General features: G+C 44.9%; 1 protein-coding gene and 26 non-coding genes across 28 annotated transcripts in view; 1 reads left to right on the top strand and 26 right to left on the bottom strand.

Annotated features, from left to right (window-relative positions):
* The first annotated feature begins 83 nt into the window (after positions 1-83).
* The window catches only part of LOC147195683 (otoferlin-like), a 28,232-nt gene continuing 4,657 nt past the window's right edge, over positions 84-23,658 (top strand). The window contains exons 1-40 of one of the 2 annotated variants that reach the window (XM_086127206.1): positions 84-137; positions 586-712; positions 1,059-1,113; positions 1,316-1,447; positions 1,563-1,625; positions 1,704-1,788; positions 2,020-2,179; positions 2,252-2,438; positions 2,914-3,100; positions 3,708-3,931; positions 4,192-4,300; positions 4,993-5,170; positions 5,855-5,975; positions 6,062-6,162; positions 6,269-6,359; positions 6,723-6,839; positions 7,311-7,463; positions 7,556-7,745; positions 8,141-8,265; positions 8,531-8,665; positions 10,142-10,303; positions 10,813-10,932; positions 11,516-11,677; positions 12,320-12,482; positions 12,760-12,833; positions 13,145-13,171; positions 13,272-13,403; positions 13,491-13,563; positions 14,878-14,966; positions 15,054-15,191; positions 15,582-15,707; positions 15,856-15,983; positions 16,050-16,220; positions 16,465-16,625; positions 16,696-16,838; positions 16,924-17,012; positions 17,170-17,268; positions 17,762-18,003; positions 18,081-18,259; positions 18,765-18,865. In XM_086127206.1, the coding sequence (XP_085983332.1) occupies positions 92-137; positions 586-712; positions 1,059-1,113; positions 1,316-1,447; positions 1,563-1,625; positions 1,704-1,788; positions 2,020-2,179; positions 2,252-2,438; positions 2,914-3,100; positions 3,708-3,931; positions 4,192-4,300; positions 4,993-5,170; positions 5,855-5,975; positions 6,062-6,162; positions 6,269-6,359; positions 6,723-6,839; positions 7,311-7,463; positions 7,556-7,745; positions 8,141-8,265; positions 8,531-8,665; positions 10,142-10,303; positions 10,813-10,932; positions 11,516-11,677; positions 12,320-12,482; positions 12,760-12,833; positions 13,145-13,171; positions 13,272-13,403; positions 13,491-13,563; positions 14,878-14,966; positions 15,054-15,191; positions 15,582-15,707; positions 15,856-15,983; positions 16,050-16,220; positions 16,465-16,625; positions 16,696-16,838; positions 16,924-17,012; positions 17,170-17,268; positions 17,762-18,003; positions 18,081-18,259; positions 18,765-18,865 (5,165 nt within the window). In that variant the 5' untranslated portion in view covers positions 84-91. Of the gene's footprint in view, positions 138-585; positions 713-1,058; positions 1,114-1,315; positions 1,448-1,562; positions 1,626-1,703; positions 1,789-2,019; positions 2,180-2,251; positions 2,439-2,913; positions 3,101-3,707; positions 3,932-4,191; positions 4,301-4,992; positions 5,171-5,854; positions 5,976-6,061; positions 6,163-6,268; positions 6,360-6,722; positions 6,840-7,310; positions 7,464-7,555; positions 7,746-8,140; positions 8,266-8,530; positions 8,666-10,141; positions 10,304-10,812; positions 10,933-11,515; positions 11,678-12,319; positions 12,483-12,759; positions 12,834-13,144; positions 13,172-13,271; positions 13,404-13,490; positions 13,564-14,847; positions 14,967-15,053; positions 15,192-15,581; positions 15,708-15,855; positions 15,984-16,049; positions 16,221-16,464; positions 16,626-16,695; positions 16,839-16,923; positions 17,013-17,169; positions 17,269-17,761; positions 18,004-18,080; positions 18,260-18,764; positions 18,866-23,658 lie in introns of both variants that reach the window. The other variant, XM_086127205.1, reaches the window with a different exon arrangement.
* On the bottom strand, positions 19,315-19,396 carry trnas-gcu (transfer RNA serine (anticodon GCU)). The gene has a single exon. It is a non-coding gene; the product is annotated as a tRNA-Ser (tRNA).
* trnas-gcu (transfer RNA serine (anticodon GCU)) lies at positions 19,482-19,563 on the bottom strand. Its single transcript has one exon. It is a non-coding gene; the product is annotated as a tRNA-Ser (tRNA).
* On the bottom strand, positions 19,650-19,731 carry trnas-gcu (transfer RNA serine (anticodon GCU)). The gene has a single exon. It is a non-coding gene; the product is annotated as a tRNA-Ser (tRNA).
* Positions 19,819-19,900, bottom strand: trnas-gcu (transfer RNA serine (anticodon GCU)). The gene has a single exon. It is a non-coding gene; the product is annotated as a tRNA-Ser (tRNA).
* On the bottom strand, positions 19,991-20,072 carry trnas-gcu (transfer RNA serine (anticodon GCU)). Its single transcript has one exon. It is a non-coding gene; the product is annotated as a tRNA-Ser (tRNA).
* Positions 20,158-20,239, bottom strand: trnas-gcu (transfer RNA serine (anticodon GCU)). The gene has a single exon. It is a non-coding gene; the product is annotated as a tRNA-Ser (tRNA).
* Positions 20,325-20,406, bottom strand: trnas-gcu (transfer RNA serine (anticodon GCU)). The gene has a single exon. It is a non-coding gene; the product is annotated as a tRNA-Ser (tRNA).
* trnas-gcu (transfer RNA serine (anticodon GCU)) lies at positions 20,491-20,572 on the bottom strand. Its single transcript has one exon. It is a non-coding gene; the product is annotated as a tRNA-Ser (tRNA).
* Positions 20,663-20,744, bottom strand: trnas-gcu (transfer RNA serine (anticodon GCU)). Its single transcript has one exon. It is a non-coding gene; the product is annotated as a tRNA-Ser (tRNA).
* Positions 20,830-20,911, bottom strand: trnas-gcu (transfer RNA serine (anticodon GCU)). Its single transcript has one exon. It is a non-coding gene; the product is annotated as a tRNA-Ser (tRNA).
* trnas-gcu (transfer RNA serine (anticodon GCU)) lies at positions 20,997-21,078 on the bottom strand. The gene has a single exon. It is a non-coding gene; the product is annotated as a tRNA-Ser (tRNA).
* On the bottom strand, positions 21,165-21,246 carry trnas-gcu (transfer RNA serine (anticodon GCU)). Its single transcript has one exon. It is a non-coding gene; the product is annotated as a tRNA-Ser (tRNA).
* trnas-gcu (transfer RNA serine (anticodon GCU)) lies at positions 21,332-21,413 on the bottom strand. Its single transcript has one exon. It is a non-coding gene; the product is annotated as a tRNA-Ser (tRNA).
* On the bottom strand, positions 21,499-21,580 carry trnas-gcu (transfer RNA serine (anticodon GCU)). Its single transcript has one exon. It is a non-coding gene; the product is annotated as a tRNA-Ser (tRNA).
* On the bottom strand, positions 21,665-21,746 carry trnas-gcu (transfer RNA serine (anticodon GCU)). Its single transcript has one exon. It is a non-coding gene; the product is annotated as a tRNA-Ser (tRNA).
* Positions 21,836-21,917, bottom strand: trnas-gcu (transfer RNA serine (anticodon GCU)). The gene has a single exon. It is a non-coding gene; the product is annotated as a tRNA-Ser (tRNA).
* Positions 22,003-22,084, bottom strand: trnas-gcu (transfer RNA serine (anticodon GCU)). Its single transcript has one exon. It is a non-coding gene; the product is annotated as a tRNA-Ser (tRNA).
* trnas-gcu (transfer RNA serine (anticodon GCU)) lies at positions 22,175-22,256 on the bottom strand. The gene has a single exon. It is a non-coding gene; the product is annotated as a tRNA-Ser (tRNA).
* Positions 22,347-22,428, bottom strand: trnas-gcu (transfer RNA serine (anticodon GCU)). Its single transcript has one exon. It is a non-coding gene; the product is annotated as a tRNA-Ser (tRNA).
* On the bottom strand, positions 22,515-22,596 carry trnas-gcu (transfer RNA serine (anticodon GCU)). The gene has a single exon. It is a non-coding gene; the product is annotated as a tRNA-Ser (tRNA).
* trnas-gcu (transfer RNA serine (anticodon GCU)) lies at positions 22,687-22,768 on the bottom strand. Its single transcript has one exon. It is a non-coding gene; the product is annotated as a tRNA-Ser (tRNA).
* trnas-gcu (transfer RNA serine (anticodon GCU)) lies at positions 22,855-22,936 on the bottom strand. Its single transcript has one exon. It is a non-coding gene; the product is annotated as a tRNA-Ser (tRNA).
* Positions 23,022-23,103, bottom strand: trnas-gcu (transfer RNA serine (anticodon GCU)). The gene has a single exon. It is a non-coding gene; the product is annotated as a tRNA-Ser (tRNA).
* trnas-gcu (transfer RNA serine (anticodon GCU)) lies at positions 23,194-23,275 on the bottom strand. Its single transcript has one exon. It is a non-coding gene; the product is annotated as a tRNA-Ser (tRNA).
* On the bottom strand, positions 23,362-23,443 carry trnas-gcu (transfer RNA serine (anticodon GCU)). The gene has a single exon. It is a non-coding gene; the product is annotated as a tRNA-Ser (tRNA).
* On the bottom strand, positions 23,534-23,615 carry trnas-gcu (transfer RNA serine (anticodon GCU)). Its single transcript has one exon. It is a non-coding gene; the product is annotated as a tRNA-Ser (tRNA).

The following is a 23,658-nucleotide window of genomic DNA, read 5'->3' as shown; positions in this document are numbered from 1 at the left end:
TTTGGTTGTGTCACTCAATGCCACTTTGAGAATCACTGTTCTAAAAGATGGAGATTTCTGTCCAAACCAGGTCAAGTGCCGTGTTGGAATCATGAAGCGTGCTAAGCACCGAGGACACAAGCAGGACAAGAATGGAGGTATGGAACAAAAAAAAAAAAAAAAAGCTTAACCCCACCTATCCTACTATACACACATAGCTAGCCAGCAGCTGGCTAGCTAGCTGGACAAGGTAGGTAGGTAGGTAGAGATAGATAGATAGATAGATAGATAGATAGATAGATAGATAGATAGATAGATAGATAGATAGATAGATAGATAGATAGATAGATAGATAGATAGATAGATAGATAGATAGATAGATAGATAGATAGATAGATAGATAGATAGATAGATAGATAGATAGATAGATAGATAGATAGATAGATAGATAGATAGATAGTCAAAGGCTTTAGAAATCTGACTGGCAGCTATGAGGCGGGTTAAGGACTAATGGTTTCCCCGCTCCATTTATAGATTTATTTATTATTTGTTTGTTTGTATTAGCAATACCATTGGACCCGACTCCATGTTGTTGTTTTTGTTCAGATGAGCCGGCTATCCTGGAGACGCAGAACCTGGACCGCCAGGCCACATTCATGGGAGGACGCTTCGACCCGGATGCCGTCTCGCTGGCCTCGGTCACCGCCGTCACCACCAACGTGTCCAACAAGAGGTCCTGTTTGTTCACGTTTGACCTTCCGAGTTCACACTGACCATTTTTTGTCCACGTTACTTCCATTTTTTTTTGTTTGTTTGTTTGTTTGGAAGCATTTTATCTGTGTTGATGCAAATGTAATGAAGGGTATAATTCACATTTTATCTTTAATGTGACCACTTTTGGCAGATTAAAACCCAGCCAAAAGAGGCCACGAACAAGGCGAAAGATTTGTAAAATTGATCAAGGCCAAAAAGTTAGCTGAGAAACGCCAGTACAAAAGTAAACGTAAAATGTACTGCATGTATGAGTTTCTTTTGTTGTTGTTGTTGTTGTTTTTTTGACCGAGCTCAATGATACGCAGGTCCAAACCTGATATCAAGATGGAGCCCAGTTCAGGACGGCCTGTGGATTATCAAGTAAGGATAACTTTTGGACTACACAATATCGTGTTGAAATAATATCTCCTTTTTTGTGGGGGTAACCGATTTTGTTCATTTTAAGACAACCTTCCACTATGCTCCCTTCTTGCTTTTCATACATTAAATAAACTAATCTCCTTAGATTACAGTTTTTTTTAATGAATAATAATTAACAAATTAGTTACGTGTTTCTTTGCAGGTGAGCGTGAGTGTGATCGAGGCCCGGCAGCTGGTGGGTCTCAACATGGACCCCATGGTGTGCGTGGAGATCGGGGAAGAGAAGAAGTACACATCCATGAAGGAGTCCACCAATTGTCCCTATTACAACGAGGCCAGTTCCCTCATGAGATGAACTGTTTCATTGTATTTTTTACATATGTATTTCCAAGTAAGCAAATGTAAAGTCACAAAATAAATGTGCTAACATTTTGATTCTCATTTTCCAGTATTTTGTCTTTGACTTCCACGTCCCTCCGGATGTGATGTTTGACAAGATTCTGAAGTTGTCTGTAAGTGCATTTTTATCTCTGTTTCGGTTTTAGAAAAAAATGAAAGTGTCAGAGTTTTTGATGGATTATTTCCAACAGGTCATCCACTCCAAAAACCTCCTTCGAAGCGGAACGCTGGTGGGGACTTTTAAAATGGATGTCGGCACCATCTACTCCCAACCAGGTTATTCAGTGAAGGCTTAATAATTTGCGGAGAGATATTACTTCTATTACGCCCATTTTTTGTTGACAAGGCGATGACCTGACGAAGATGGCGCCGCAGTAATATTTTTAATTTAGACATGGACTTGGTCGGAGCACAAAAGCAAATTTTTCAGTGAACAACGGGGGCTGAGTTCCCAAAAGAAAATGCGGTTTGAGATGTCAATTTTCATCTTGTTCTTTCCTATTTTAGACCATCAGTTTTACCACAAATGGGCTCTGTTGTCCGACCCCGACGACATCACGGCCGGGTGCAAAGGTTACGTCAAGTGCGACGTGGCTGTGGTGGCCAAGGGGGACACCATCAAGACCCCGCACAAAGCCGGCGAGTCGGACGAGGACGACATTGAGGGGTAAAGTCGCCACATCAACTGCGTATCGGTACGCAGTTCGATGTCCTTTCTGTTTTTTTTTCCTGTGGCCAGCAATCTGCTGATCCCGGAGGGGGTCCCGGCGGAGCGCCAGTGGGCCCGCTATTTTCTGAAGGTGTACCGAGCCGAGGGGCTGCCCAGGATGAACACCAGCATCATGGCCAACGTCAAGAAGGCTTTCATTGGGGAGAATAAAGACCTGGTGGACCCCTACGTGCAAGTGCAGTTTGCCGGACAGAAGGTACCAAGTGAACTCCTGTAGAATGCCACGAAAATACAGTCCAACGAGGCAACCTTGATTTAAATAGCATATTTAGGCAACCCAGTGTGCACCTAAAAAGCATTTTCAACAGCACAGCTGAGGCAGGTGCGTAGGAGCCGAGGAGTTCAGAGAGGTAAGGTGGGGAGAGGCCATAAATCTTAAAAAGAACTCTCTAATGTCTGGAATGGCAGAGTAGGAGTTACGCGCTCCCTCTTATGAGTACCGGTCAAGAGGCTTGCAGCAGCATTTTGGACCAACTGGAGACGCTTCACGGAGGATTGGCTGACTCCAAAGTCAAGTGCATTACAGTCATCCAGCCGAGACTGACTGTTGAGAAAGTGCTCTTGAGAAAGGAGAGGCTTGACTTTAGCTAGCTGTCATATTGCACCAGGCAGGCGGCCGGACATATTCCCATTTCACTGAAAGCCAAAGAAAAAGCCAAGTGTGTTCCCAGGGGAAGACGTCGGTTCAGAAGAGCTGCTACGAGCCCATCTGGAACGAGCAGATCGTGTTCACCGAGATGTTCCCACCGTTGTGCAAACGCATGAAGATCCAAATCCGAGACTCGGACAAGGTGAACGACGTGGCCATGGGGACACACTTCCTGGATTTGAGGAAGATCTCCAACGACGGGGATAAAGGTGACTGCCACCAGATGGCGCTTTGGTATCTCGCGGCCGAGCCGCAATGTCGCAATTTTAGGACCTTAATTTGAAAGCCTAATTTAAAACTAACTTCAGCTTGAGACCCAAATGTTGGCTTGAAAACCCTACTTTGAAACTCTAACCTTGACTCAAAAAACATAATTTGTATCGCTAACTTGGGCTCGGAACCTTAATTTCAAGCCCTGATAAGAAACCCTAACCTTGACTTGAAACCCAAACTTGAAACCCTAATTCTGTTTTAAAGCCCTAATTTGAAACACTAACCTTTGCTTGAAACACTTTCTCAGACTTGAAACTAACACAGACTTGAAGCCCCAACCCTAGTTTGCAGTCCTCCTTTGAAACGCTAACTTTTCCTTGAAACCCAAATTTCAAAACCTAACCTTTGCTCGACACCCGAACCCAGACTTGAAGCCCTAACTTGAAAGTCTAACATGAAATCCCTTCTCAGGTGTGAATCCCAAATTTAAAACCCTCATCCTTTGGTTGAAACTTCAATTTCAAACCCTTACTCTGATTTGAAACCCTATCTTTAAACACTCTGTGTATTTTTTTTTTTTTTTGTCTTTTGACCTCGTTCCAGGCTTCCTTCCCACGCTGGGTCCCGCCTGGGTCAACATGTACGGCTCCACGCGCACCTACACGCTGATGGACGAGTACCAGGAGCTGAACGAGGGTCTGGGCGAGGGCGTGTCCTTTCGGGCGCGCCTGCTCATCAGCGTGTCGGTGGAGATCGTGGACCCCTCCTCGCCTGACACCTCCAGCTCCACCGAGGTGCAGCTGGAGGGCATCCCCAACATCTCGGAGGTGCGCCGTTTTTTTTTTTTTTGTCTATAGCCAAATTTTCAGTTACAAGCAGGCTTCAAATAGAGTGAAGTGGAAGCAATTGAAGTACAGTGACGCCATTTTGTGGCATCTGTACTCACCTTTTGGATGGATTTTCAATGTATTATGAATGATTTGGCATCAGGCCTCCGTGCCTTTGGAGGAGCGTGGCGTGGTGTGTGCGTTCCGCAGCATGAGATCGGGATTGCATTGGGATGAAATGCGCTTGTTTTGTTTGGCAGAATGCCACGGGGAAGATTGAGGAATTTTTCCTCTTTGGCTCCTTCCTGGAGGCCACCATGATTGACAGGAAGATTGGCGACAAGCCCATCAACTTCGAGGTCACCATAGGTACTGCATCGCTTCATTTCTGCTAATTTTTTTTTTTAAATTGCAATTCTATTTTGGTGCATTTTATTTACCCCCCCCCTTTCTTTTTTTAAATGGTCACTTTCTTCCAAGTAAAAAAAAAAAAAATATTATACTGTGCCGCATGAAGTCAAATCAACTCAGCTTTATTCATTGAGTGCTTAAAAGATGATTTTATTTTATAAAAAATATTTTATAAAATGAGCTGCACGCAAATAAAACATTCAATGAACATAAAACAATTAAAAGCAGTAAAACACAAAGTAAGTTAAAAAAAAGTTAAATGCTCTTAATGATAAAAAGTAGCAATAAATTCAATTCTGCTTTTCAATCCAAAAATAGCACTCTTTGTATTCAATCCTAAAACCATTTGGTAAAATAGAACAAATTCCTCCTCTGTGTTGAGGCTTAAAATTTTTTTTAAAAAAGAATCACACCAAGTGAATAAAATAAAAATGTCCAGATGTTAATGACCAAAGTGTGTCACACCAGACAACTTGTGGATTTGTGCAAACAAATTCAAAGGCATTTATTTTATGTCATTTTGATGAAACACAAAATGTACTTTGGTTAGTCCAATTCTTATACTTCCTGCTCGAAAATTCAATTATGCCATTTAAAAAAGAAAAAGTGCTTTCCGGCGTGTTCCTGAACGTCCCGCTGCCCCTCCTCAGGTTACTACGGCGACGAGCTGGACGGCGCCAACCAGCCCAAATTGCGAGGGAAGAAGAAGGCCGAGGGCGAGGAGGAGACGGAACTCATCCGCGACTCCAGCGAGGACGAGATGGACGACGGCGGCGACCTGGCGTCCGTGGCCGCGACACCGCCAATGAAACCCGTCGTCACCGACCGGTCGGCAGCAATTCGCCATTCGACTACACGAGCACTTAAAACCCTCCTTTTTGCTTGAGACCCTAATCTTGGTTTAAAACCTTAATTTGAAATTCCACCCTTGGCTCGAAACCCTAATTTGAAACCCGAACTTCAAAACCCAATTCTATCTTGACATTTGCTTGGAACTCTCGATTTGAAACCCTAATTTCAAGCCCTAACCTGTACTTGAAATCCTAACGTTGACTTGAAACACTAATTTGAAGCAATAGCCCTGACTTGAAAACGCGGTCTTGAACCCCTGATATGAAACCCTAAACCTGGCTATGTAGGCTTGAAACCCTACCATGGACTCAAAACCCTCATTTAAAAGCTTTACCTTTGTACAAAGGCCTAATTTCAAAGCCTACCCTCTACTTGCAACGCGGACTTTGTCTTCAAACTCCAACCCTGTCATGACACCTTACCCCTTAACTCTAATGTAGGCTTGAAACCATAGCACAGGCTTGAAACCCTGATTTGAACCTTGCCTTGAAACCCTATCATGTGCTTGAAATCGTAAATTTAGACTTGAAAGACAAAACTGAAACCTTAGCCCCGGACTCGGAGCCCTTAATTGAAAACGCTCGCATTGGCTTGAAACCCTGATTACATTTCAAACCCTTCCTTGAAAGCCTAATTTTCTACCTCTCTGCCACCATCCAGCAACTACTTCCACTTGCCGTATTTTGAGCGCAAGCCGTGCATTTACATCAAGAGTTGGTGGCAGGACCAGAGGCGGCGCCTGTACAACGCCAACATCATCGACAACATCGCCCACAAACTGGCAAGCGGCGCCGTTTTGCTCCACTCGGCGACCTGTCGAAAGAGACGCTTTGACACCTTTGTTTTTTTTCCACCCCTCTCGCGCAGGAGGAAGGTCTGAACGACGTGCAAGAGATCATCAAGACAGAAAAGGCCTATCCCGAGCGGAGGCTGAGGGGCGTCCTGGAAGAGCTCAGCCAGAGATGCAGGTGCCGACAGAAGCAAAATGGTCCCATTCCCAAAAAAAAAAAAATGTCAATCATAATAACTTGAAAAGAAACTCTGTGAGTTCATTGCAGACTTTTGTGCATTCAGTCAGTTTCTGGTGCTGGCAAATACGGACCAGAACCTGTCGGGCAAAACCAAACTGGACAGGGAGCGGCTGAAGCTGTGCATGGCCGAAGTGGTACCGGACTTGCAATCTTTTTCTTCGCTTTCCTTTCATTTCATTTCGTTGAAATGCAATTGGATTGAAATGTGACTTGGATTTGGAATCATTCACAAATGACATTAGGAGGGACCTCATTTCAAACATCTTTACACCAGTTGACATTCATTGTGAGTTCAAAAGCTCCCCAAGGGAAGAGCTGAGCTGAAATTGCAACCCTGAGCCTCGCAACTATGAGGCAGACATGCTAACCACTCATTGATCTCGCCCCCAAAAATATATTTTTTAAAATGTACCTCTTGAGGAATCAAACCTGCCGTGTGTCACTTTTTTAAAACATTTTTTAAAATCAGAGTTAACCGCCAATGTTTGCTCTGGCAGGAGGCCGTCGGCCAGCAGGCCAAAGCCATGCGGTCTCAGGTGAAGAGGAGCACGGTGCGAGAGAAGGTCAAGCTGACGCAGCAGTTTCTCCAAAAGCTGCGATTCCTGGCCGATGAAGTAAGACGCGTAATGACACTCGCGGATCAAAGGAAGCATGCTGTTGACACCGGACGGGAAAAAAAAAATCAACGCGCTTCCATTCAGATGGCAGCGTTTTGCGATATAAATCATTTCAGAAATCTTTTCCGCCATTTTCGGAACCGATAACCCAGAGATGGCCAATTTAGGGAGTGACAATTTTTTAAAAATCTTTTTTTGTCATCGTCAAGGTGGAACAGTTCCAAACAGCAGGCTTCTGCTACCCCCGGCCCCCAAACAAAAAGCCTACTAGAACAGCTGTGCTTCATCTGGAGTTAATCAGAGGCCCTCAAAATGGCGGCGGGCGTGTGGCAACTCACATTTAACAGAGAAAATATCAAAGTACAGCAAAAAAAATAGTCATCCAAGAGTATAGTGCAAGAGTTCACTCTTTGGTCGTGCGAGCGAATGTACGGGAATGGTAACTGATGCTACGATGCGTCCCGGCAGCCTCAGCACAGCGTTCCAGACGTTTTCATCTGGATGATCAGCAACAGCAAGCGCATCGCGTACGCTCGCGTTCCCTCCAAGGACATCTTATACTCCGGCATGGACGAGGAGCGAGGGAAGGACTGCGGCAAAGTCAAAACCAGCTTCCTGCGAGTGCGCTAAACACACACACACACACACACATTCACGTGTGCTTCATTCATGAATCACCTTGCCTTTTTTCTTTTTTTTTTTTCTCCTTCAAGATCCCGGGTAAGCGAGGTTTCGGCCCCGCGGGCTGGACCGTGCAGGCCAAGATCGAGATTTACTTGTGGTTGGGTCTGAACCGCCAACGTAAAGACTACCTGTGCGGACTTCCGAATGGATTCGAGGAGAATCGGCTCTCCAAAGGGCCCGGCTCGCCCCTCTCACCGCCCATCAGCCTCACATACATGAGTAAGACACCAACACATGCTTTCGCGACATTTTCTCATGTCGCAACCTTATTTCCAATGCACTTTTTTTTTCCACTCAAATTCTACACCTGCCACAATGACAAAATGAGCTTTTTTTTTTTCCATTTACATCCACGTATTGGCGCTTGAGAGGTGCTGCATAGAGCTGCAGTTAGTTTGATACCCAATTGATAGTTCTTTATGAACTCATTCACTCCCAAAGACGTTTTTAAACGTCTTTTCAGACTTGGTCCTGAATTGGCTGGTACTGAATGAGTTAAGAGCGCCTCATTGTCAGCCATGACTATCTGCACGCCATGGAGTTAAAGCAAAGGGGCGAGGGGTGAATATTACACCATACGAAGCTTTTGTGTGCGTGCGTGTGTGTGTGCACAGTGAAGCAAATCTTCCAGCTGAGGGTGCACATGTACCAAGCTCGCGGCCTCTTTGCTGCCGACAGCACCGGACTGTCGGATCCCTTCGCGCGAGTCTTCTTCTCCACGCAAAGCCAAGTCACTGAGGTGAGCGCCGCAAAATGCGACGAAAGTGGGCAACCACAAATTCAGTCATGTGGAAAGTGTCTCCAAGCTCTTGGAAGCAGAGAGCTGCTTTTGGGCTGCCGATTTGTGCCGAGGGCTGCTAAAAGTACTGCACTGGATTATAAAAATGTTGAAAACACTGTAATGATTTGACTATTTTTTTCAGTGATTCTTAACTCTTTTTTTTTTTTTGGGTGCGTTTGATGCCGGTAAATGCAATTCCCGACGTTGTGGATGTTTGGCACAGGTGCTGCCGGAGACGCTGTGCCCGACGTGGGATCAGCTGCTGCTCTTGGAGAACGTGGAGTTGTTTGGCGAGGCCAGTGAGCTGCGAGACGACCCTCCCATTATCGTCATCGAGCTCTACGATCAAGACACCGTGGTGAGGCTTGTTCTTTTTTTTTTCTTTCGTCTTTTCAAAAAAACGTCTCTCACCCAGAAGGCACATTTACAGACTCTTCATTAGGAACACCAGCAAGATTTGATGGAATCGGTGACAAGGGGATTCTTTTGTTGTTGGTTTGATTTTTTGCAGCGGTGTGGAGCTTCAACAGAAGCGCTGTTTTGAATCATTTATAAAACATTTTTTCATTCACTTTCAGCAGGGCATTTTCGCCTTTTGTTTTATTTTTTATTTTATTTTAATTTAATGTCTTTCAATCAGTATTTATTTTTATTTTGAATTCTATTTGGACAGTCTTTTTAGCAAATATTTATTTGTATTTTGTTTTTGTGTTATTTGAAATATATATTGTATTATTTGCTTGGTCTGCTTTAATTTGATTTTAATTATTTGATGTGATTTTCTTTGAAAAAATAAAGTGAAAATCCAAACAAAAAAATTTGAAAATCTAAATAAAATGAAAAAGAAATATATTTTATTTCACAATAACAAAGTAATGGAAAGGAAAAACTATAATCAAACCAAAAATAAAGAAACTAGTTTTTGTGATGAATAACATTATTCTGATCAGATGCGCAGGTATAACTAATGAAGTATCATGTCATTAACATGCAGCAGTTTTATCTGTTCAACTTTTTAGATGGTGTCGCGACGATGTCATTGTTTCCCGTTCTTTAGTATCGGCATCACTGTAGCCTAGCATTAGCATTTTGCTGACTGCCGCTTGTTTACCTTTTCTTTCCGACAATAACGCGATTGTTTCGGACGACCTTCCCGGATAAGTAGAGTGTGAGACGTCTGGATGTCGTGACGTTGAATTCAATCTGCAGTTTGCCAAAAGGCATGCGAGAGGAATAAGAAGCACACCAAGTGGCAAAAGAGTCCTCCACCCACTTGTTCCTGTTGCATTCCTTTGAGGGGAATTTGGTGATGTTGATGTTGACCAAGAGACTCCTTATAACCACTAACTGCAAGAGAGAAGTCAACACACACATTTCGGCGAAACAATATTTTGGCAGCAGTTTCACTGTTTTGCAGTTCATTGGTTATTTTTTTAACCTGCTTTTTTTTCCCCCCACTTTGTGTTTTTTATTACATTGTGATGAAACATGCGCATCTCCAGCCATGTTTCATCAGCGCCTCTTCACGGCATTTTCCTCTTAGCTTCCATCAAAATCGGATCTTCTTGGGGTTGCCCCTTAAAAATGGTCGCTTCAAACGAAAAGTGCTGACCTCTTGAGTCTTTACTGACCTGGCTTTTGGTGGGTCTTCTCATGCTAAACTTGTCGACCAAATGTTATGAATCTGGCTTTGGGGGCTGAATTTTAAATATGTTTTGTTGTGAGTTATGGAACAAATGGAGAGTTACAGCGTCACCATTTTCGGGCGTGCCTACTTGAGACTTATTTTTCCCCAAAAAATATGACTATTAAAGTCTTTTACCGGTTCTGTCAGGGTAAAGCGGACTTCATGGGGAGAACTTTTGCCAAGCCGGTGGTGAAGATGGCCGAGGAGCACTATGGACCTCCGCGCTTCCCCCCTCCGCTTGAATACTACCAGATTTACCGAGGGAACGGCATGGCCGGAGAGATGCTGGCTGCCTTTGAGCTGCTGCAGGTCAGACAGGAACTGCTGGTACCCCAAAATCTGCTTTTTCTTTTTTCTCAATCAAGATATGTCACAACAACAGACCGTATTCAGAGAAAATTTGAGTCGGATTTTGTTAAAAACTATATATTTGTTTTATACTGTATGTATTGTACAAGTCACTTTAGAATGAAAACAAAATCTTTTGACATAACTATCACAAAAACATAAGATGAAAAAATACTATCACCAAAGTATTTTTTCATGTTTTTTTAAACCTCTTTTTCAAACACATTCTTGTCATTAAATCAAAAAAAATATTCCCTTCCCCTAATTGCAAATCATAATATTCTTTATTTTGAAGAAAGATACTGTATTGGCATTTGTATTGCAGCATGTCTGCCATGTTTCAAATTTGACATTTCTGAAGATTGGTTGGCTTGCGGCTAGGCAAATTTCAATTTGTGAAAAAAAAATCAATGTTTTTGCAAAGCGATTGTTCTGAAAGTTTCTCTTGTTATTCTTTTGCAAATTGTCAGATTGGCCCGAATGGCAAAGCTGACCTTCCGCCCATCGACGGTCCCGCAGATATGGACCGTGGCCCACTGCTTCCCGTTCCGATGGGAATCAGACCTGTTCTCAGCAAGTACAGAATTGAGGTAATAAGTCAGTGTACGCATTTGCGGGGGGGTTCATTAGAACTTACTCTCCCTTATTTGCATTTAAAACAATTTTGTACTCTTTCTATTCGGCCACATGATGACGCCAAATCCCTATTTCTTAAGTTTAATGCGATATGAATTTGAAATGTAATAAATGTTCGTAGTTTCTGGTATATTTATGATTTCAACAATTAATCCAGCGCTACCTTGACTTGCAAGTTTAATTAGTTTTGTGACCGAGTTTGTAACTCAAATCACTCATCTCCCGTGTTAAATTTCACAAAGCATGACTGTGCCTGCACTTGTGCCGCTTGGTCACCACGTGAACTATTGCCAAAGTAATACGAGACAGTGCGAGAATAAAGCTGGAAATTAAAGGGAAGGAGTTCACACGTGAGGCCAATTTTTTTGCTTGCAACACAAAGCGACAGCTCGTAACTCGAAAAGCTCCAAAAAGAAAAAAAAACTAGTTAGGGGAAAAAGTCAAGGTACCGATTTGTAAGCAATTCTTAATATTTTAATTGGGGGCAAGGTTGGCTGACTCGCTCCCTCACATCAGTGACCGCATTACTGTCTCCAGGTCCTATTCTGGGGTCTGAGGGATCTGAAGAGGGTCAACCTGGCTCAGGTGGACCGGCCCCGCGTGGATGTGGAATGCGCCGGGAAGGGCGTACAGTCGGTCCTCATTCCCAACTACAAGAAGAACCCCAATTTCAGCACGCTCGTCAAGTGCTTTGAAGTGGTAAGCCCTTGGCCTGAAATGTTCAAAACGTTCTAAAAGAGACCTGACGAAAGAAATTTGAAAGATTACAAGAAGGGAGTCATAAATCTAAGTAGAATTTTTGAGATTAACATTGAAATGTTAAGTGAAGAAAGTCATAAATCTTAAGTCATTCTCTTTTGAATTATTTAATTTATTCTATTGAAATTGTCAAGAGAATAGTCCAAAATCTACTTTAAATATCGTAAGAGAATAAATGAATTGAAATGTCAATAAAGTCATAAATCCACACTAAGAGCTGAAGAGCGTGATGATGAAATGCTAAAAGAATAAAGCCACAATTCTGTATTTATCAGTCACAATTTTCTGAAAGCCACTTTGACGAGAACAGCCACCGGGTAACATTAAAAAAGTGAACTTGCGTTGTGTCATTTTGCCAATATTTGGTCAGAATGAAGTCGAGTGTTGAGAACAAGTCATAAACCAATGTAGGAATTCCAAAATAAGGTCATAAATCAAGCTACAAGCAACAAACACATGAAACAATGAGTCTAAATTGAGGTGTGTTAATATGGATAATAACATAAAACAGTCTAGAAATGTACGATGAAGCATGATATCGATCATATTGCACATTGCAATCCTCGATTTTGCCTCTGTCAGGATTTGCCAGAGAACGAGCTGCTTCACCCGCCTCTCAACATCCGCGTGGTGGACTGCAGGGCGTTCGGCCGCTACACCCTGGTGGGCTCCAATGCCGTCACCAGCCTCAGGAAGTTCATCTACAGGCCCTCCGACAAGCAGGCCAACAACTGGTCCAACGCAGGTACGATTGGAGCCAGCCAGCCAGAAGGCGCGGGAAACATCGACGCATGGAATTGCGGCCATTCCCCGGACAAGTCATACTGAGCGGTCGACCGTCGCTAGGCAGATTTCATAGTCCTGCTTCATAATTGCCCCAGAGACCAATTGAATATTTGCACCAGTCATGCCGGCTTGGCCGTTTGCGGCAACGATGCGGGAACGAGTCAGGGAGTTTCCGTTTTCACATTTCGTATCAATACAGCAGCTCTTTATTAAATTGCGCTGTCTTTGTCTTACAGAGGAAATCGTCGTCGTCAACATGGAACCTGAGCCCAATTTTAAGAAGGTGGACACAGTGGTCAGATTAGATTCGGTAAAATGTTCTCCCTTTTTTGTGGAAAAAAAAATACAGTAAATCGACATCTTAAAGTCTTAATTCCCTAAGAATAATGTTGAAATATTTAGAGTATAGTCATAAATCGGTACCGTAAATCTTTTGTGAGAATACCGTTGCAATATTGTCAGAATGAAGTCATAATTTATTGCGAAGAATGTTGAAGAGATTGAAGCAGTGTTCAAAAGTCATCATTTTCCATGAACAAAAGGAAAATGAATAGAAATGATTCTGAGAATAGAGTCGTCCGTCACTCTAATATAATTTTGAATCATGTTTTTTTTTTGTAGTGCTCTGATGCCGTGGTGAAGGTTGAGGTGGGTCAAGTGCTGCCATGACTTTACGCTTTGTGCGTGAAATATGTCAATGCGTGGATGTCGAATGCACCGTTCAATGAATGCATTCTCCACACTAAAGGACCACGACAAGGATGCGAAAGGGAGGAAGAAGAAGAGGAAGAAGGGTGACGAGACGGATGACGACGGCCTGGATGAGAGCATGCTCGACTGGTGGTCCAAATATTTTGCCTCCATTGAGACCCTGACAGAGGTACCGGGTTATTTCCTGTTGATGATTTATTATTTGTCACACCGCAGTGCCATTTCTGGCACTTAATTCAATCCTCAATCTTCTTAGGCGCTAAAGGGTCAAGAGGGGGTGCAGTCGGATTCGGAAGACAAAGAAGATGCAGATCTGGCAGATGGTGGAGGTACAAAGAATATATACTGTATATATATATTTTTTTTTCAAGAGTAAAGTTTGAAAGACTACAGTTCTGAGGAAATAATTCAGATTAATGCAAAAAAATGTTTAAAAATATTATTTTTGTGGAATAAAGGAAAGGACAATAACGATAAATTCTGATCACTAAGATGTAAAATGAACATGGAAAAAGCTACGAGAATAAAGTCGAGTGAGTCTCCTCACTTCGTAGGTGTCGTCGGACTGCATGGTCGATGTTGTCTCACTAACTTTGCCTTCCTTGTTTCAGTAGCGAGCCTTTGCTCCCCCGATGCATCGGTGTGTCGAGACGCTGACATGAATCCGAAACTCATGCATGTGGGCTAACTTTTGTTTGCGCCCTTAACCCGCAACCATATGCCGCCATGAAAGTTGTCTATTAGCAAAATTGTGACTGCTTCGTTTTGGGGAATCTAGTTGAACCTTCAATATCCGACACAAACATAATTTTAGGGGTCCTGCAAAAAAAAATGTGGGAAAATTTCACCACCCCAATTTGTTTCTGCAGGAGATTCCGGGCTGAGCATGAAAACATGAGCTTGCTTTTATCTACGTTTAAAACAAGTTTCAGCTCATGCAGTGTTTTGAAAGACCACAAAGATATTTTGCATATCTTTCACCGTTTATGCAAGAGATGCGCCACTGCAGTACATAACGGTGTCATCCGCATCATGACGGAGTCCCGCATTTGCCACATTTTGACCAAGATTATTCACATAAATGTGGACCTAGCACGGAACCCTGCGGCACACCCTTGGGAACCGATATACCATCGTATCTAATGTACATGACACACATGACATGAGCTTTTCCGATTGACCCAAAATCGGGTGGACAAAAAAAAGTTTCAATGACTCATGCGGGAAATCAAACAGGAAGCCGGTCATTTTGTTTTGAAGCAGCCATTTTGGGTGAATTACAGGGCTCGATGAACTCCTAATCTGAAACTGTAGACAGCTGGGCAACACTAAACGGTGATGGGGTTTTTTTTCAAAGTTTACTGATTATTTTGTGGATTTCCCTTGAAAAAATAAACACGATCTTGACTTTGGAGGAACTTACAGTAGGTACACAGGATAAATGGAGTGGATAAATGGCTTAATCGAGTATGCTTGTTTCTGCTCATTGAACAGTCGCTGACAACTTTCATGTTGGAATTCATGTCTCGAGTGCTGTGCTCCTTTTTTTACCTCCCCCTACCCTTCGTCTTCCTTTCTCTTCCTCCTCATCATCATCATCACGGCTAACTCAGACATCAAACCTGATGACTCTCCCGTGAAAGGCAGCAGGAGGGGCAAAGGGAAGAAGGACAAGAAGAAGGCCACCGTCGACCCGGCCGAAAAGAAAAAGGCAAAGCTGGACGAGCTCAAAGTAGGCACCGTCAACGTGTCATTGAACTCACCTCCGTCTGATTCCACTTTTCTTTTTTTCAAATGTCTTTTCATTGTCTCACAAAAGGTGTATCCCAAAGAACTGGAGAGTGACTTTGATAACTTTGAGGACTGGCTGCACAGTTTCAACCTCTTCAGGGGAAAAGGCGGCGATGACGACGACCAGAACGGTTCGGAGGAAGACAGGATTGTTGGGAAATTCAAAGTAAGATGATCTCTACGAGGATAAACGTGTTAATTAAAAAATAAAAAAAATAAAAAAGATGTAAATTTTTCTCTGAGGATAACCGGCTTGGATAACGGACGGCTATGACGGGAATCAAGTCCTCAGAATAATGTGGGAAAAGTCGCTTCGTGTCTTTGATGAATATCAAATGAACACGTCTGTGATGATGAGAATAAATTTGCAAAAGAATAAGTAAAGGTGAAAAAGTTCCAACATTCGCAGAGGAAAAAGTCTCAGACACCAAAACCCCACAAGTGTTCCTAAAATTGTGTTTGTTGGTTTGTTTTTAGTTAGAATACTTTGAGTATGACAGTAGCGCGGTACAAATGATTATTATTGTTAATTTTTGCATTTTTTATTTGATTATAGGGCTCCCTGTGCATGTACAAAGTGTCCGACGAGCTGCCCAGAGACTTCGACTCCAACATGGGGATGTTCCAGAACATCCCGCACAACGATCCCATCATCGTCCTGGTGCGGGTTTACATCATCAGGGTGAGTCAGCATCCGCCGGATTGATATTCAGAATCATTGTTCGGCCTCACGTGGTGAGATCGTGCCTAGCATGTCTGTCTCACGGTTCTGAGGTTCAGGGTTTGAATCTTACCTGCGCGATCAAGATAAAATAACTCTGTGGTGACAGGCAACCGATCTCCACCCAGCGGACATCAACGGCAAAGCCGATCCGTACGTTGTCATCAAGCTTGGAAAGAATGAAGTGAAGGATAAGGAGAACTACATCTCCAAGCAACTCAATCCGCTTTTTGGAAAGTATGGACAAAAGCTGTCCGACTTGGAAAACATCGTTGTAGTATCGCTCACTCCCTCGTCCTGCAGGTCCTTTGACATCGAGGCCACGTTCCCCATGGACTCCACCCTCACCGTGTCCATCTACGACTGGGACCTGGTGGGCACCGACGACCTGATCGGCGAGACCAAGCTGGACCTGGAGAACCGCTTCTACAGCAAGCACAGGGCCACCTGCGGCATCACCGCTAGCTATGCCACGTGAGCTGACGCTAGCCTCAATGCGCTTGTTTACAAATGTGGTTCGTCTCTGCTTCTGAAACGGCACCGATTCATTCAATTCTTATTATATTTTGTTAAATCATCCCTCTGGCCGTGGCACAGATATGGAGGGCAGGGTGGAGGGTTCTGCCCAAAATACCCAAACTTAGTCTAGCCTGCCCCTGCGTAGATTTACTCCGTGCCAGACTTGCGCTGTCCAACCCTTTATATTTGTGCTCCATAGCCACGGTTACAACATCTGGAGGGACCCCATGAAGCCCACACAGATCCTGGCCAAGCTATGCAAGGACGGCAAACTGGACGGTCCTCACTACGGGCCGGGCGGGCGGGTGAAAGTGGAGAACCGCGTCTTTATGGCGTCCACTGAGATCGAGGATGAGAACGGTAACGCCTCCTCTTTTTGCCGCGTTTCTCGATGGAGGGAAATACTGAAGGAAAACGTCATTGCGGTCAGGCCTGAAGAAGCAGACCAATGAGCACCTGGCGCTGACTGTACTCAGGCACTGGGAGGAAATCCCGGGGGCGGGCTGCAAATTGGTGCCGGAACATGTGGAGACCAGGCCGCTTCTGCACCCGGACAAACCGGGAATCGAACAAGTCAACGATCAGTCATTTCACTTTTTAATGATTTGTCATTGGCTTTGGCCGATCAATTCATTTTGTGGTCAATTTGTATCTTCAGGGCAGAATTGAGATGTGGGTGGACATGTTCCCAAAGGACATGACGGCACCTGGTCCTGCCCTGGACATTGCACCTCGCAAACCAAAGAAGTATACAACAAACACATTGAGACTTCTTTTGTAATGCCCAGCCAGTAGCTACATTGTCAACAAGACAGTTGCATTATTTGAGCTGAAATTTACTTCTAACAAGTACAAATAAGGGTTGGTCACCGCACTGATTCCAGTCATTTGGCTTCCTCTTCAGGTTTGAGCTGCGGGTGATCATTTGGAACACGGATGAAGTGGTCCTGGAGGACGACGACATTTTCACCGGAGAGAAATCCAGCGACATATTTGTCAGAGGGTAAAACTACCAACTTTGTTTTAGTTCCAAATGAGCCACCTTGTTCTTCGGTATGTTTTTTTTTGGGGGGGGTGGGGGGGGGGTCCGCGGGGGTCGGATTTAGTTCTCTCCAAAGGCGGCACAGTGGACGGCTGGTTAGCATGTACAGAGGTACCCGCTTTCGAATCCGGGCTCCGGCCTTCATGTGTGGAGTTTGCATGTTCTTTCCATGCCTGCGTGGGTTTTCTCCGGGTATTCTGTTTCCTCCCACATTTCAAAAACATGCACGCTAGGTGAATGGAACACTCGAAATTGTCCCACAGTGTGAGTTTGAGCTCGGATGGTTGTTTGTCTACGTGTGCCCTACGCTTGGCCGGCAACCAGATCAGGGTGTACCCCGCCTACTGCCCGAAGACAGCCGGGATAGACTTCAGCACCCTCGTGAGGATGAGGAGGATAAGCGGTTCGGATAATGGAGGGGTGAATGGATAGTTCCCCTTTTCTCTCGGTCCAGCTGGCTCAAGGGGCAGCAGGAGGACAAGCAGGACACGGACGTCCACTACCACTCCATCACCGGCGAGGGCAACTTCAACTGGCGCTTCATCTACCCCTTTGACTACCTGATGGCCGAGGAGAAAATTGTCATCTCCAAGAAGGAGTCCATGTTCGCCTGGGACGAGACCGAGTACAAGATCCCGGCCCGCCTCAACCTGCAAGTGTGGGACGCCGACCACTTCTCTGCCGATGACTTCCTCGGTAATCTCTCAACCGACTTCTTGTACGCTGAAGCTTTCTGCGGCGTCAAGCCCACAACACGTGAACATGCCGAACAGGTGCGATCGAGCTCGACCTGAACCGTTTCCCGCGCGGTGCAAAGACGGCCAAGCAGTGCGCCATCGAGATGGTGACCAACGAGGCCGACGTGCCCACCGTGTCCATCTTCAAGCAGAAGAGAATCAAAGGATGGTGGCCTTTCGTGGCCCGCAACGAGGAGGACGAGTTTGAACTCACGGTAGGTTCACCGCTGCTCCTGCTCATGAAGTTCTTGAATCGCATCATCTGAGTCTATGGGATGTCCAGTGAGTGCCCTGACTCGAATCCTCATGTTTTCTCCGGTGTCACGAACGAAATCATGCCAGGATGTCTGTTGAGTCCGCCGACTGGAATTCATGAACCAAGTCATCTGAGCGCACCGTGTTTTCATTGAGTCCACCGACGTAAATTATTAGGTTCTGCGGCATATCCAGTGATTCTTGATCGGATTCATCTGAATCGTTTGAATCAATCACCCGATTCAACCCGAAGCATCTGACTCTCTGCTTCGTTGAGTTGAAGCATCCGAGTTTGCAATTTTTTTGTCTGTTCACTCGATTCAGTGCGTCCTCAGTCTTTTCTTTTTAGTCAGCAAACAAGAATCTGATTCAATGCATCGTCGAACTCTGTGCTTCCCATTTGTGTGTTTGACTCTCATGTTGCAATTTTTATGCCGCGAACCATGTTTGTGTTTGTCGTTCCAGGGCAAAGTGGAGGCAGAGCTTCACCTTCTGACGGGTGAGGAAGCGGAGAAATGCCCGGCCGGCGAAGGACGCAACGAGCCTGAGCCTCTGGAGAAACCAAAGTATGAAGGAATTTCTCTTTTCTGTCACCAAACAACCTTTGTGGCGTCTCGTCTGGTCTCACTGAACAGCACAGGTTGCAAACTCTGGTACTCGAGTGCTACTAACGTACATGTTGTAGATGTTGCCCTCCTTCAACACACCTGATTCAAATGATGAGGATCTTTATGAGGTTTCTGCAAGCCACCAGTGGTCTGCAGTGAAATGAACACCATCAACTGAAAAAATGATGAGAATCTGTCATCAAACCGACAAGACCATAATGAGTCTGATTTTCAGATAATATACAAGAGAAGAAAAAGATGAGAAAAGAAAACCTTTAGCAGTCCATCGCCTTAACCTCTCAGCCACTTTGTCTTACCAACAATCATAATATATCGATATGATACCGTATGTTATGTAATGATGGCAGGGTGGTGTTTGGCAAAAGGGTGATCCTGAAGCTAAACATCGACGAGGATGGAATTCGAACCCATGTGTGCAGAGCACAATGGATTAGCAGTCCATCGCCTTAACCTCTCGGCCACCTCGTCTTGGTATCATGATGTATCGATATGATACCGTACATTATGTAATGATGGCGGTGTTCGACAAAAGGGTGATCGTGACGGTAAGTATCGACGAGGATGGGATTTGAACCCATGCGTGCAGAGCACAATGGATTAGCAGTCCATCGCCTTAACCTCTCGGCCACCTCGTCTTAGTAAGTATCATAAAGTATCGATATGATACCGTACATTACGTAATGATGGCGTTCGACAAAAGGGTGATCCTGACGGTAAATATCGACGAGGATGGGATTTGAACCCATGCGTGCAGAACACAACGGATTAGCAGTCCATCGCCTTAACCTCTCGGCCACCTCGTCTTGGTATCATACTGTATCGATATGATACCGTACGTTACGTAATGATGGCAGGGTGTGCGTCAAAAGGGTGAGCCTGACGGTAAATATCGACGAGGATGGGATTCGAACCCATGCGTGCAGAGCACAATGGATTAGCAGTCCATCGCCTTAACCTCTCGGCCACCTCGTCTTGGTATCATACTGTATCGATATGATACTGTACGTTACATAATGATGGCAGGGTGGTGTTTGACAAAAGGGTGATCCTGATGGTAAATATCGACGAGGATGGGATTTGAACCCATTCGTGCAGAGCACAACAGATTAGCAGTCCATCGCCTTAACCTCTCGGCCACCTCATTTTAATATCATGATGTATCGATATGATACCGTACATTACGTAATGATGGCGGTGTTCGACAAAAGGGTGATCGTGACGGTAAGTATCGACGAGGATGGGATTTGAACCCATACGTGCAGAGCACAATGGATTAGCAGTCCATCGCCTTAACCTCTCGGCCACCTCGTCTTGGTATCATGATGTATCGATATGATACCGTACATTACGTAATGATGGCGGTGTTCGACAAAAGGGTGATCGTGACGGTAAAAATCGACGAGGATGGGATTCGAACCCATGCATGCAGAGCACAATGGATTAGCAGTCCATCGCCTTAACCTCTCGGCCACCTCGTCTTGGTATCATGATGTATCGATATGATACCGTACATTACGTAATGATGGCGGTGTTCGACAAAAGGGTGATCTGACGGTAAATATCGACGAGAATGGGATTCAAACCCATGCGTGCAGAGCACAATGGATTAGCAGTCCATCGCCTTAACCTCTCGGCCACCTCGTCTTGGTATCATACTGTATCGATATGATACCGTACGTTACGTAATGATGGCAGGGTGGTGGTCGACAAAAGGGTGATCCTGACGGTAAATATCGACGAGGATGGGATTCGAACCCATGCGTGCAGAGCACAATGGATTAGCAGTCCATCGCCTTAACCTCTCGGCCACCTCGTCTTGGTATCATGATGTATCGATATGATACCGTACATTACGTAATGATGGCGGTGTTCGACAAAAGGGTGATCGTGACGGTAAATATCGACGAGGATGGGATTCGAACCCATGCGTGCAGAGCACAATGGATTAGCAGTCCATCGCCTTAACCTCTCGGCCACCTCGTCTTGGTATCATGATGTATCGATATGATACCGTACATTACGTAATGATGGCGGTGTTCGACAAAAGGGTGATCGTGACGGTAAATATCGACAAGGATGGGATTTGAACCCATGCGTCCAGAGCACAACAGATTAGCAGTCCATCGCCTTAACCTCTCGGTCACCTCGTCTTAGTATATATCATAAAGTATTGTTTTTATACCGTACATTACGTAATGATGGCGTTCGACAAAAGGGTGATCCTGACGGTAAATATCGACGAGGATGGGATTCGAACCCATGCGTGCAGAGCACAATGGATTAGCAGTCCATCGCCTTAACCTCTCGGCCACCTCGTCTTGGTATCATGGTGTATCGATATGATACCGTACATTACGTAATGATGGCGGTGTTCGACAAAAGGGTGATCGTGACGGTAAATATCGACGAGGATGGGATTCGAACCCATGCGTGCAGGGCACAATGGATTAGCAGTCCATCGCCTTAACCTCTCGGCCACCTCGTCTTGGTATTGTACTGTATCGATATGATACCGTACATTACGTAATGATGGCGGTGTTCGACAAAAGGGTGATCGTGACGGTAAAAATCGACGAGGATGGGATTCGAACCCATGCGTGCAGAGCACAATGGATTAGCAGTCCATCGCCTTAACCTCTCGGCCACCTCGTCTTGGTATCATGATGTATCGATATGATACCGTACATTACGTAATGATGGCGGTGTTGGACAAAAGGGTGATCTGACGGTAAATATCGACGAGAATGGGATTCAAACCCATGCGTGCAGAGCACAATGGATTAGCAGTCCATCGCCTTAACCTCTCGGCCACCTCGTCTTGGTATCATACTGTATCGATATGATACCGTACATTACGTAATGATGGCAGGGTGGTGGTCGACAAAAGGTGATCCTGACGGTAAATATCGACGAGGATGGGATTCGAACCCATGCGTGCAGAGCACAATGGATTAGCAGTCCATCGCCTTAACCTCTCGGCCACCTCGTCTTGGTATCATGATGTATCGATATGATACCGTACATTACGTAATGATGGCGGTGTTCGACAAAAGGGTGATCGTGACGGTAAATATCGACGAGGATGGGATTCGAACCCATGCGTGCAGAGCACAATGGATTAGCAGTCCATCGCCTTAACCTCTCGGCCACCACGTCTTGGTATGATACTGTATCGATATGATACCGTACGTTACGTAATGATGGCAGGGTGGTGTTCGACAAAAGGGTGATCCTGACGGTAAACATCGACGAGGATGGGATTCGAACCCATGCGTGCAGAGCACAATGGATTAGCAGTCCATTGCCTTAACCTCTCGGCCACCTCGTCTTGGTATCATACTGTATCGATATGATACCGTACGTTACATAATGATGGCAGGGTGGTGTTCGACAAAAGGGTGATCCTGACGGTAAATATCGACGAGGATGGGATTTGAACCCATGCGTGCAGAGCACAACGGATTAGCTGTCCATCGCCTTAACCTCTCGGCCACCTCGTCTTACTATATATCATAAAGTATCGTTATTATACCGTACATTACGTAATGATGGCGTTCGACAAAAGCTTGATCCTGACGGTAAATATCGACGAGGATGGGATTTGAACCCATGCGTGCAGAGCACAACTGATTAGCAGTCCATCGCCTTAACCTCTCGGCCACCTCTTCTTGGTATCATACTGTATCGATATGATACCGTACGTTACATAATGACGGCAGGGTGGTGTCCGACAAAAGGGTGATCCTGACGGTAAATATCGACAAGGATGGGATTTGAACCCATGCGTCCAGAGCACAACAGATTAGCAGTCCATCGCCTTAACCTCTCGGTCACCTCGTCTTAGTATATATCATAAAGTATTGTTTTTATACCGTACATTACGTAATGATGGCGTTCGACAAAAGGGTGATCCTGACGGTAAATATCGATGAGGATGGGATTCGAACCCATGCGTGCAGAGCACAATGGATTAGCAGTCCATCGCCTTAACCTCTCGGCCACCTCGTCTTGGTATCATGATGTATTGATATGATACCGTACATTACGTAATGATGGCGGTGTTCGACAAAAGGGTGATCGTGACGGTAAATATCGACGAGGATGGGATTCGAACCCATGCGTGCAGAGCACAATGGATTAGCAGTCCATCGCCTTAACCTCTCGGCCACCACGTCTTGGTATCATACTGTATCGATATGATACCGTACGTTACGTAATGATGGCAGGGTGGTGTTCGACAAAAGGGTGATCCTGACGGTAAACATCGACGAGGATGGGATTCAAACCCATGCGTGCAGAGCACAACGGATTAGCTGTCCATCGCCTTAACCTCTCGGCCACCTCGTCTTACTATATATCATAAAGTATCGTTATTATACCGTACATTACGTAATGATGGCGTTCGACAAAAGCTTGATCCTGATGGTAAATATCGACGAGGATGGGATTTGAACCCATGCGTGCAGAGCACAACTGATTAGCAGTCCATCGCCTTAACCTCTCGGCCACCTCGTCTTGGTATCATACTGTATCGATATGATACCGTACGTTACATAATGACGGCAGGGTGGTGTCCGACAAAAGGGTGAGCCTGACGGTAAATCTCGACGAGGATGGGATTCGAACTCATGCGTGCATAGCACAATGGATTAGCAGTCCATCGCCTTAACCTCTCGGCCACCTCGTCTTGGTATCATACTCTATCGATATGATACTGTACGTTACATAAT

The sequence above is a fragment of the Hippocampus guttulatus genome, chromosome 13 (assembly GCF_054856545.1).
Source record: "Hippocampus guttulatus isolate MCC_2025c chromosome 13, RoL_Hgut_1.0, whole genome shotgun sequence".
Lineage (NCBI taxonomy): Eukaryota > Metazoa > Chordata > Actinopteri > Syngnathiformes > Syngnathidae > Hippocampus > Hippocampus guttulatus.
The sequence above is the reverse complement of the archived record's forward strand: the minus strand, read 5'-3'. Positions and strand labels throughout refer to the sequence as shown.